This window comes from Lonchura striata, chromosome 2, assembly GCF_050655825.1.
Source record: "Lonchura striata isolate lonStrDom1 chromosome 2, ASM5065582v1, whole genome shotgun sequence".
NCBI lineage: Eukaryota > Metazoa > Chordata > Aves > Passeriformes > Estrildidae > Lonchura > Lonchura striata.
This window is the reverse complement of record NC_140704.1, coordinates 138,746,295-138,759,606: the sequence shown is the minus strand read 5'-3', so window position 1 is coordinate 138,759,606 and position 13,312 is coordinate 138,746,295. Positions and strand designations below refer to the sequence as shown.

The 13,312-nt window shown below is 34.7% G+C and overlaps 1 protein-coding gene across 1 annotated transcript in view; it reads left to right on the top strand.

The window, feature by feature from the left end:
* Nucleotides 1-13,312, top strand: part of ANGPT1 (angiopoietin 1) — a 153,070-nt gene that overhangs the window by 100,105 nt on the left and 39,653 nt on the right. Inside the window, exon 6 of the mRNA XM_021546436.4 lies at nt 2,666-2,767. Within this exon, the coding sequence (XP_021402111.1) occupies nt 2,666-2,767 (102 nt within the window). The remainder of the gene's footprint in view (nt 1-2,665; nt 2,768-13,312) is intronic.

Genomic DNA, 13,312 nt, shown 5'->3' with positions numbered 1-13,312 from the left:
CTTATGGTTCTGCAAAAACTATTGCTATGGCTGTGGTCTTCACTCCTCCCCCTTTACATTTCTCTTGTGGACTTCCCACTAAATTGGTGCTGATGCTCTCTCTGAGCACATCTGGTGGAATTTTAACCCATTATATGTAGGCTATTTCTCTGTACTGTGCAAACTGTCCTCCAACATGGTGGTCATCAGACTGTTTCTGCATAGCAAAGACACATTCCCTGAATCTCAAAGGCTGGTCTTGAGCTCGTTGCTCCATGCCAGTGAGGTAGATTTGTGGGATTTTAGTGTGCATGCACTTAAAATGCAATTTATAGAAATCTCACATCCTCCATTTACTTTAAAATTGAGCTTATCTCTGAATGCTAATTACAAAATTTTTAATAGTTTAGTCTATAAAAATAAAAGAGGTAGAAATAATCCCATATTTGCCTTTTAGGAGCTTGAGAATTTTTACCCATGCATTTAAGGAAGAGCAAGAGTGCAATATTTTGGATGGTCTTTTATTCTAATTCAGGCTATTTTATTAATTATAAAATCAGAAACTATAATGCATACAAATTCAGTCACTTTTTTTCATCCTTTTCTTTTCTAATAGAGGGCTGAGTGTCAGAACACGTTAAGTGGTCTTAAATGGCTGAGTGCCTTGATCTTTTCTGGGGCAGACAAGGCTAAAGCTATGCCCAGCAACATCTACAATCACTGTGGAACTCCTGTTGATATGGGCAGGTGTTTGTGTCTATCACTGTGGAAAGTGTCATAAAATGATGGCAAGTGAAAACTGTCCTGCTGGCAAATCTTTTTTTCTTGTTTTCCCTGTGCAATTTTCTCTTTCAATTTGATATATTATTCAGAAAACTTCAGTCTTTTTATAGGTATTTCATTATATTGTAGTATGAAAATCCCAAAATTTGCATGCATGTTTAAAATGAGTAATCTTAATACAGTCGAGGATTTACTTCTTTAAAAATTGGCAATGGATTCATGGGAGCTTGAAATTACTTATAAGGAAAGTAAATCCATCTTTTAGAAATTCTCACCGTAAATCAGACTAAAGATATTACATCCTGTAGATAAATGTTTTGACTCACAGTGGCTTCCCTAAAGAAAAAATAGGGCCAAAATATTTGTCTAGAAAATGGTGAGTTTTCTTGTGGTTACCCTGAATCAAGTTCATGTTTGTCCTAGTATTCTGTTTCCTTCCTGCACTTTCACAGGGACTTCACTTGGCATGCCTGGTGCAAATTAAAACAAAAACACTTGCATATTGTTACTATGACAGTTCTTAAGAGTAGGAGAAATTTAGAATGGCTTTTCCTGAGTGTAGATTATGGTCTTCTACTCAACTGCAGAACAAATTTTTATTTGACTGTGTTGGATAGTAATGTCCAATTTGTCAAAGCAATATAAAGCTTTAAATTGCCAGCCAGTGCTTAATGGATTGACTCTTGCTGATGTGACTGCCAAAAGGTAAACCTCTTCAACACTCTCACATACTGAGTTTTTACTTAAAGGGAAGAATACAGCTTTTAAAAGTGCAGACAAATGAAATTTAAGATAGATGCAGTGTCAATATGAAATGGATGAGTACAGGGGAATAGAATCAGTAAAATTTGCTTGAATCGGTAGCCCTTAGAGATTTAGATCTTAAAATTGTGTCCTACAAAACTAGAAACAAAAATTGTTTGTCACATACCAAGAAAAGCAAATTCACAAGCAGTAGTTTAATTTTTTCATAGTTTATCATCTGAATTTTTGGAAGGATAATGAAAAGGAGTGAAGAGAATAAAAGTTAATATCCATTTTTATTATTATATGGATTATTTATGATTAGTAACAGATTTCAGTTTACACAATATTATAATATCAAGGCTCAACAAAATTGTCAAATTGTTTCATTATCCTTTACACACAGAATATTTAGTATCTAGGTTAAAATTTCCTTTTAGTATCTAGGTTAAAATTTCCTTAGTGCAGTGGTGACAGGATATGATATTACATATTGAGTATAGATCTTAACTTCTGACCTTGTATCACAGATCTCATCTCTTGAGCCTGTTTCTGCCTGCATTCTCTGTCATATAAGACAGCTTGCTCTGAAGTCACCTGTCCCATTTTTGGACACTGTCTGGAACACTGTAGGTAATATTACACTTCAAAGGAAAACAGAATAACCTCATCTGTGCTACATTTCAGACTCCTAGAATGAGTGTTTTCTGCATGAATGGTCTCTCTCTGAGACCAAATGACACCCTACTAAAAGCTACATGAATCATTATTAGCACTGGAAGAATTACTCTTATTTATTAAGAGGAAGGGCATGGTTCCAGGGGCACTGCAAAGGAAATAGAAAAATAGAGCATGGAGGAATGTGAAAGGGAAAGCTGAAGAAGCAGAAGGGGATGGTTGAGAGATATTCTTGGTAATGTACTGAAAGGAGACATTGCTGGGAGAATTACAGTAAACATAACGAGAGAGCTGTTTGTTGCCAAATGTCTGAGGATGTCATTGAGGGAATAGGGCATGAAGACATAGGAAAACACACTTCCTTGACAGAATTTTATTATTCACAAATACTTTTCACCCCTAAGATGACAGAATTTCAATGCAAACTTGTTTTATTTTTTGTTTGGGTTTTAATTTTATTCTTTTTTATTAACTGTTGTAGGTCTTTTGTAATATGGAAATTGCTGGAGGAGGATGGACAGTTATACAACACCGAGAAGATGGAAGTCTGGATTTTCAGAAAAGCTGGAAAGAATACAAAATGGTAAGGTGAAAACTGTGCAATAGCTGTACAATTCATACAAGTGTCAGATTTCAAATACTACTTCTTATTGACCTAAATAGATAATTACTCCTATAGTGATGTGGTATGGTCCTACAGTCTTTCATGAAATACCTTTCTTCACGTCTGTTACTTTTGAAAATAATTTTTACTCAGTTAGTTGAGTATTATTTCCCCTGATTTAGAGTTTCTCTCAGATCTGTTACTGAGATTAAAATGAGATGAGACCAGAATGCTGCTGTCTGTCTCTCTGAAATTTTCACTTGATGTGATGTTAAGAGGTAAAAGGCATGTGATGATGTTTCTAAGGCATGGATGCTTCCAGCTGAGAGGAACTCATTCAGAATTTGGAGCAGATAGAAAAAAAAATTTACTGGGGTTTATCCCAAGTCATACAGCACCTCTGCCAATCAAGTTAATGTACTGGAAATGTTGATACTTCAAATAGGATTACAAGAAAATAAATAACTTACCAAATTAAAGATGACATGACTTCAAGCAGGCTATTTTCCCTTTGCCAACTCAAAAAAAATTTTACTCCAATCTAAATAACGTGTCACTTTTTTCCATTATCTGCCTGATCAAACTTTCTTATGGAGCTCAATTCTCTAAGTCCCTGAGGACTGGTTTGGATTTCAATGACATTCCTAGTGAAGTTTTCAGCACTGTGTTATCAGTCTGGCAGAGGAAAGGGTTTTTTTACAGTTTTCAAAAATACTAATGAAAAGAGAATTTTAAATGTTTCAAAATAAAAACAAGTTCTGTTCTGTAAAAATTTAAATGGGAAAAATTTCTGTAGTAGAACTTACAATTTCATAAATAAACATAATATCATATTACTGAAACAAAATCTGATTTTGGATCCTATTGATGTTTTATTTTCAATATTGCTTGAAAATATAATTAATTATCTGGGTCAGACTACTACTACTATGGATAACTAGAGGATATAATCTATTTTGTAATATATATTAACTAAAGTGATGTTAAAGTGACAAAAATATTTTTAATAGAGTTAAATAATTGGAAATTTATTTTCAAATTCATATTGTTTTAATTTAGCAGAAAACTTGAAAACTCTTTTACTTGATTTGGTTCAGAATCAAATAAAATATAAAGTATCAGATTATTTTGGGGAACAAAATTTGGAGATTCTACCAGGTTTACTAGTGAAGAAATTAGAATTTGTATGTGCAACTTACGTATGGACTTTTTAAAATGTATACATATCACACTAATGATTTTCTCAGCTTTTATCTCCTGAGATTTTCTTAGGCAGTGTAATAAATACAGCCTTTTGTAAAGTTTTCCCATGTGGCCTGTTTTTATATATATCCCTTCACTTAGTCATTTCCCCCCACTTTTCCTTCACATTCTTAGCTGTTCAGAGAGGGTGTGTGGTATCTGTTAGACCACAACTCCTCTTCTACCTGGCACATCTACCTGGTGTTTCTTCCAGTGGAAGCTGGGTAGAATGGTGTAGGAATGCAATGGCACTTAGGCTTACTCGGAGCATGTGAACTTCATGTGTGTTTCCTCAGCCCATCATTCAGATAGAGATTTCCAATTTTGTTAAGATATTCTTCTCATGCTTGTAACTCATTGGAGTCCTAAAGCTGACAGAAATAATATCATCATATAATAACAACAACCATAGGTCTCTGGGGCTTCATTTTTTTTTCAGTGAATGTAGTTCTTATTGGAAAGAAATCTGTAAAACTGTTGAAGTTTATAAGCTATAAGCAAGTACTTGGCAGCTTCTGAGCTGGGCAGGCATTCAGGCCACCAGCCTGCACTGCTGGTGCAGGCCTCACAAGTTACAGTGTTAGGAGGCCACTGCACATATGCTCTGACTCTAAACAGATCCTTACAGAGCCTTACTGCATGGAGCAGTCTCTGCAAGGATGACAGCACTGCTGGGTTACAGGAGTCACCCAAAAGCAACTGGGCACTCCTTGTCTTTGATGCAGGTTCACACTGGTTCTTTCGGCTTATGTGGAAGCACTTCAGTTCTGTTCTGGACACCAATACAGTAAACAGGTTAAGTGAAAGGTAGGGTAGACATAAATATTTTGAGTAGGGAGTATACTATTCCATTCATACATAACTTGCCACACAGTCAGTGGTAGTGCAATGGTAGTACTGATTTTCCTCCTGTCTTTTTTCCTCCGTGTCCACTTGCATTCAGCCTCCACTCTGGAAAATGAAGTAACACTTTCTTTGGTATCTAAACCAACAACTAATGAGTGCAAAACCTTTTCTGCAGATTCACTGTTATGCAAGGTTGGTTACGTATCTTCTTGTTTAGGGGCATATGTTCTCTATATCCTTCAATTTTCTTTTTAGTCTTATGGTGTGCAGTGTAATTTTTGCCTTTGCCTCTAAGAATTAATTTCTGACTAAGAAATTTCTTGGGCCATTTGAGTTTTGTACATTCAATAGTAATTGAAATAGATTCAGAGAAAACCCCATAAATTCATTTTTCCATCCTTTCCTTATCAGTATCTACTATATTTGTTCTTTTGCATTTTGCAATGGATTTTCTGTTATACTATTTTATCAGATAAAATTGAAGTGGAATAATTAATTTTTTAACAGCAGGTGAGATCACCCTGAAGCAAATTTCAGGCATTTTTCATATTTTCTTGCCTGAGTAAATGTAAATACAAAGCACTATTAAGAGTTTTGATCTCTAGAGAGGAATATTGCTTAAAAATTTATTTCTTGCCATCTGCAAACCCAAGACATTTTAAAAGGTGGTTTTCCACAAACTTACCATCCAAGACATGGTTTTTGGCATTTATTAGGCAGTTATTAGCAATAATCAAATCTGAGTAAATGGATAGCTCATGTGCTAACTTGGCTGTCGAGACTTCTTGATAATTTTCCAGTTTTCAGTTCTTGGATGAATGCACCTTTCCCAGTGACTGTCTCCATTTTTGCCAAATTAGGTGATGGAGTATTGGATTCCTTATTCTCTAGCCTTCTAGCATGTCTAATTTAATAATTCCCATGAAATTCTCTAAATTTATTCCATACTTGATAGCCTAATATTTACTATGAGTTTCCTAGGAGGCCTTCCTCAGGGTCGAGTCTGTTGGGAGTTTCCTCAGACATTTAAATTTTCTTGCTTTCTCTTGTTTGAGAAAAACTCTCACTAGGTATTTGAAACTGTGTGCCTTAGCCAGCTCACAGCAACCTTTTTCCTAGCCAGTTTTTTTCTTGCATGTCAGTGTTTAATTGTACTCTATGCCTTAATTGCTACTTTCCACTCTCCGATGAAAAAACCCTATCACTTCTTTTAATCATTCAAAATGTCATGAGCTAGATTAGGATGACTTGTATATAGTACACACAAAGATGAATCTCAAAGCTTTATGGCAACCACTTCCTACCTTCCTGACCAGCAGCTGTTTTTTCTTTTGATTTCTTTGAGGCAAGAATTATGTTCAGCGCTAATTTCCACATTCCTTCAATTTCATGTTCCTGATTAATATCTAAGAGTCCAACAACAGTTCAGTGCTTAAAACATCTGCAGCCAATTGTTTCAGAAGTCATCAGTAGCATTTATGTGTGCCTGAAGAGCACATCTACAAAACAACTTCCATTTCTTTTGCAGTTTCTTCTTTTTCTTTTCTCAGTAAAGCTGTTGGGTCAAATTGATGGCTATCTCCATAGTGCATGCATGGTATGACACCAGAGCAGGATAATTTATGTTCTTCTGTGGCTTAAATTCTTCACACACTGAGAGCCAGACCACGGAGGTAGTCACCAGAACTTTCTCAGGATGTGTTTTTGGATGCAATCCTAGTGGGAATTTACATTGTGTTATCTGGAATAGACTGAGCCTAGTAAATTTAAGCTCTTATAACAAGTCTCGTGATCTGTGTCTTCTGCTTACTTAAAGGACAGCTGAACACATCTTTGGACTCTAATTATCTGATTTCCTTCTAGACATGATGGTTTTTATGCATTTTTGTATACTTCCCACAGTCCACCTCTGTGAGTAAGCCCTAGTTTGGACAGAGGGCCTGCCTGTTCCCTGGAAGACCTTCTTGTTTGTGACAGTAAGGTTGATGGTCACCTCATGTTTTCATCTTGCTAGTGTTTGCAAGTCCTACAAGCCTGAATTATAATTAAGAGCTACCATTCCAATAAAGACTTTACTTTTCAGTGTCTTTGTTCAGTTCATTCTGAAAACTTCCAGATGTTGCTTACATTCAATTTGTATTTGCAAACTGTTCATCTCCTGTTTTAGAATGCAGTGTCCTAATACCTTTTATGGTCTCCACCTGTTGTAAGGCTTTAAGAATAAAAATTTTAATTTCTCTTTTGAAAGTCTTAGTTCAAGTTTCAAATTCTGTTATAATTCTCCCTGCCCACCTTTCTTGCTTTTAAACTCTGACATTTCTTTTTTTTTTCCATATTGCTTCAGTAGTAATGTCAACTCGCACATTTTTCTCATTCAAAATAGGTATTCACCACCATTTATATTGTATTTGTCTTGAACAAAGAGACAAAAACTCAAGCTGGTGTAGTTTCCTCTTGGAGCATTAAGATGGCTGATTCTCTGTTGTAGTTGTATCCATTTACAAATAGTGTTCAGGTATATTTTATTGCCAAACACTAAATAATTACAGACAGACGCTCCAATCCCTTTCAATAATTAGAACATTATGTTCTTCACTTTCCTTTCCAAGTGAGACAATGATTACATAAAAATGCATAAAGCACCTTTTAGAATTGTTTGTGTAAGCTTATTGATTATGGTTCCACTATCTTAGTGCAAAATAACTTCAGATGTGGGTGGGATTTTAAGCAAAAATTACATAAACCATATGGTTTGGCTGAGGAGAATGTTCTTGATGGAAAAAAAAAAATACTCATAATCTGAAAGCCCATATTGTGGGAACAATCTCAATTTTTAAAGCTAGATATTCTGAATGAATTTTAATCCTTTTTCCAGGATTACAACTATTTAAGGTATGTTATGCATTGTTATGGTCATGAAATCTTCATACTTCTTGCACTGATAGATGCAAGAGGACTCAAATATGTCTTGTGACAAAAAAATCATCACTAAATTTAAGTCATCACTCTGATTCAAGTGACATGCACAGAAAATGCCCAAGCAGTGGCAGGAAACGGGCTGATCTCAAATGACAGCTGGCGTAGGGCTGCTTTGGTGTTAGATCTGAGACGGTTTCACTTTTAGCACAGGAAATGTTCAGAGCACTTTTCACAGATTCTTCTCCCTGTGTCTTGTTGAAACACTCAGGAGGGAAAGAATTACTGGATCAAAAAAAACAGGCAAGGTTCTGGGCAAGCATTTTGTAGATAACCTTGGAGTAGGAAAGGAATACAAAAAATTTCTGGAAGGAAGAGAGCCTTCATAAAGCTATCTGTACTACATCTATCCATCTAGCTACTAGGTGGAGATGAATCCCATAATTTCTTCAGCAGAGATGGCTTTGTGTTTTTTTTTCCCCTGTCAGTAGTGTGACATAGTTAATAAAATGTTTTGTAATAGCAGCATAGTCCCTTTTGCAAAATGAAGGATTTGAGAACAGGATGGATCTGTGAGAAAAGCAAAAACTAGGGAATGCATGACCTTGGGAAAGACAGAAGTTACGTTTCTATAGTGTAAACAAACCAGACAGGTTGGGAGTAGTGGTGGTCTTGAATTAATATGTTGAATGAATGGCTTATAAGACTGAGTTATGATTACAAGGCACTCAAACTGTGAATAATTTTGTAGCATATAGCAACAAGTTCATTACTTATGATAGTATACTTCAAAGCCATATGTTTCTTATATCTGAAAATAGACAATTTTCTTAAAGGGACTGGGATAGATAACATGGAAGTAATTTGTTTCTTTCACACACATTTTCAAAGTAAGTTGGATATAAGGAAATGATTCTTGGTGAGTGGAATGTGTATTAAGATATTATGTGAGTAACGCCTTTCACAGAGACCCACCCCTCTGTGATAAATAATAGCATGTCATGCTGGTGTAATAAAATGTCAGTTCTAACTGCAACAGTTACTCAGATAATTGTTATTTTCATCAGTGCTATGAAAAGAGGGCATTTTCTCTGCTTCTCCTGAGATCTAAATCCAGTATGTCCAGTAGAAATATGATATTGAAGTGGTGAGAGGCCATATTTTGTTTTATGAAAACATGCTCATTAAACTCTTCTGGTCCTGACCAAAGCTTAATCTACAGTGTAAGCTTCAACAGAATTATGTAAGGGAACAAGAATGAAACAATATTTTCTCAGAGAGGGTTGGATCACTATATTGGGCACCAGAGATGTTACTACAAAAGGAAGCATCCTCTTTATTTTGGAGAATACTTTTGGATGTGAAATAAAATACAATTTTTTGTTGGCACACAGTTGTGTTTTAAATGTGTTATACTCAGCATAGTCTTTCCTAAGCAAACATTACTGGATAACATCAATTTCAAGAGTTGTATTGACACATGGAGGTACACTTGTTCTGCTTTGCCACTAGTGCTTCAATTTAGCAGCATTAATTTATATTGATAAGACTCATATGATATTCCAAAGACTTTTAATTAATAATTTTTATATAATGATAACAAGATTTAGCTGAATTATGCTAACAGCCTCTTGTAGAGCACCATGAGAAAGATTAAAGTCATTAAAGAACTGTGCTAGCCACAAGATGAAAATGCTATATTAGAAGAGCCAGGTGAGATTGCTTTTAAAATCTGTGACTTGAAAATATAGTAGAATTGTATCAGAGATCTTCCCAATTAGTAGTTGTGTGCTCTCATGGTGGATCAGCATTTCTCTTCAGGGAAGAGCAGGGTGTGATCTGCTCCATTTGGGACTTAGAGGAGCAGCTCTTTGCTTTGTGGCTCGTGTCAAATTAGAAGTACAACTTTTTACTCTGATATCAGTCAACTTCTATTCTTGTTCAGCTATTTAGACTAGCAGCTGAGTCCAAGCATGAGATTCAAAAACAATCCATAATTCATACATTTATTTAGACAGATTATGTGGCTGAAACTCAAGTTCCTTCCCAAACTCACAATCTTTTGGTCTTTGATGTAGCATCTATGCTCCTAGCCATGCTCACTTTTGCTTCTTGGGATTAATCAGTGTATTTGGAGAAGAGAATTAAGTCCTACATCCAAAAAGTTTTTCCTTTTGCCTGAAATGGCCAAAAATTCCTTTCCTAGATTTTTTTTCTTACATTTTGCATATTTAGCCCTAAAACTTACAATTTATTTCTTTGCAAATAATGAATCAGAAAGTTATCAGAAAGCTCAAAGTTCATTTTTCTTAGGGCACAAAAAAATAATTTTGTTTTCTTTAATACATAGCCATGTCCCTTTGATGCTCTTACTAGAAGCCACACTAAGTGTCTGTGCATTCCTAGGATCCACTGGTCCTGGAGTGAAAAAGGTGGTTTGGGATAGAGGCTCTCAATGTAATTTGTCTCAATGAGAAATACTCTCCTATTTTCAGTTACATGGTAAGGAAGTTAGATTGAAATCCAGGCCTGAAGAAGATGTATTGGTTGATTTATTTGTAGGAAATATATGTAGGCAACTGAGCTGTTTTGGGCCCCTTGCCCAGCCAGAGGTAACCTTTGTGTAAGGTTTGCAGTTCATTATGTCACTGTGATTTTTATTCATTGGGAATTTTGCTGCTACGGATACTGTGTGTGTTTGAGAAGGAAAAAGTAAAAAGTGAACCTAATTTCTGTATTTCTACTAATATATCAAGTCTAGAACGAAGTGCAACAGACTGAATTGCTGCAGATTACGAACAAGATTTTCAGGAAGATTATATAGATATTTAATTCCTTATTTAAACTGACAATAGCTTTGTTTTCTTTCTAGTCTTTTGAGAAGGTATCAGGCTTCAATCTAAATATATTTTTAAAACTTGCCAACAAACGTGTGTTAGTACTTCTTGGACAAAAATCTAAATATTTAGAATTGTTTTCCAATATTCTTTTATGTTGACATTAATTAACACATATATTGTCTGAGGAAATTGAAGTAATTTCTAGAAACTAAATCTTTATTTAAAATAAAATAATGAGTAATATCATGTGATGGGAATGAAAATATACAAGTATACAAAAAAGGTGTGCAAACTTTTTTTGGAAATCACCTTCTTAAACAATATCTATTCCACATTCTCAGCTAAGGCAAAAGGAGCTGAATATTCTTTATGGCTTCTAGGAAGTCACTGCTGCTGTAAAACACTGAATTATTATCTGCTTTATTCACTGAATTTTCTGACAGAAGATGAACCATAGGATATATTGGCCGTGTCTGGTTTCAATTTGTTTTGTCTATAAAATGTCAAAGCTTCCTGTGAGCATTATCAGACAAAATAAATAAAGTAAGAGAGATAATTGTTTAATGAACTTGGAGCAACATGATTCAGGCAGAATACCCTCACAGATTTTGCCAAAGCTAATAAAATTCTTTTGCACCCTACTTATTATTTTTGAATAAGTATCAACTTTGTAAATTCTTAAGGGCATTTTTAAAACCAATACTGAATTTTGTTTCTTTGTACTTAGGGCTGCTTTAGTAGTTTGGACTCTGTTAATAACCAAACTGAAATTGAAAATGAGCTAATGTAGAACTCAGATGTCATCTAGAATAAATATTATACAATCATGTGTTTTTGTCTTTGACTCCTAGTTCTAAGTACTTCAATTAATACAAAAGAACACTAAAATCTTTATTTTTGCATAGCAGTTGAGCATTATGTCAGAATTTGCAGAATTTATGATATAGTTATATAGAAACAGAAAACCCCTTTGATTACAATTACAATCAGATTACAAATCTGATTACAAAAGTGGATTTTAACTTGTCAATAAGGTTCTGTATTGTTTTATTTTTTTCTCTGAAATCAAAATCTATCACATTGACAAGAACAATCTTCTCTAATGTAGTATAAAACACTAGTTTATTATTCCTCAATGACAAAACCTGGATAAAAGAATTTACTCATTGTTTGTGATTTTTATTTCTTATTTCAGATCAGCTTTTGCCAAAGTGCAATCTTAATGCAATTTTCAGGAGCAAAAATATATTTTTATTTCTGTTTGTGAAGAAAAAAATGAAACATTATAATAATCTATGCTGGGTCAGTGCAAACATTTGTGTATCCTTTTTGTGACTAATAGTGGAGAGATAAGAAAGCATATTATGAAAATGTAAGCACATTTCCCTGCTATATTCTCCCAGCTTCCATAAAGTGCTAGTGAGGAAAATAAAGGCGAACTCTGAGAACATTTGGGAATTACTGACCATTTCCTATTACATTAAACACTATTTTGGGAACTTAAAGCCTCTGATTTGCCAGCCATCCCAAATTATTATGCAAATTTCTAGGGAAAAGAAAATTTGAGTATTTTTTGAATAAAATGTAGGGTTTAAAGAATTAAGATCTTTATTTGGAAACATATAATGAACAAAATATAGAAAGATAATGACAAAATAGTCTCTTAGTAATTTTAAAATGCAATTTTGGAACAGTGTTTAAGACCCACTGGGTTTCAGAGAGTATTAAAATGTAGTTAACTGCAAACACATTCATGAAATACAGATGTTTCTTTTCCTAGTGGATTGATAGCTGAGGATGACTTGGATCACCTCATGTTATTCCTTGAGTTAAGGCACTAAACTTTAACACAGATAATTCTGGAAGCATCTGCTATAGCTATTTGAATGCAAAAACCAAAGTGTTTGTTGACAATGTATATATGTACTGGGAAACAAATATGTTTAATAACTATGTGCCTGAAATAGATCACTCCTAATGTTAACTTTTAACACTGCCCTAAGGCATTCTCAAAACCAAATTTCTTGTCCTAAATCTTAGGCATCAGTCCATAAATGACAAGCGTGGTCTTAGGCAAGGCTTTAGGCACCTTATCACTTGGGGCCCCACAGATTTGAGCAGCAGTATAAACACAAATGGTCTGCTAACTAAAATGCTTATTTTTCATTACTGAATTTTAATTACTGAACAATTACTGAATTCTCTCATGAACATCAAAATTAATGAGGTCTGCTTTTCTGTGGACTTTTGTCCTGTGTCCCACATAGAAGTCCCATTCTTATTATTAATAATCTTCTGAAACCCTATTATTTTCTAGGATTGTCTGTGGTAAAAGCTCAAGTTCCCCTTTTACATCCCTCAATCTCTCCCAGATGTCTGAGAGCCTCTGAGGCAATATTTGCTCAGCATCTGTGCTTGGCTGGCTGCTCTGTGTCTGCTCATAGCAATTGGAATAGGCAACTACTGAGCTTCTCCTTCAGCCTTTCTGCCAGCAGCAACTCATCACAGACACCAGTTCTCTGAAACCTTGTTGAACTGCAAGTTTGTGTGATTCTTAACCAAACCTCAAAAGTGTTCAAAAAGTATTTCACAAATATATAGGACAGGTTGGTGTAACAATTGCATTAGTCTATTTTCCTAAGTTTTCTAACATAAAAAAAAAAAATATTTTGTACTTGAA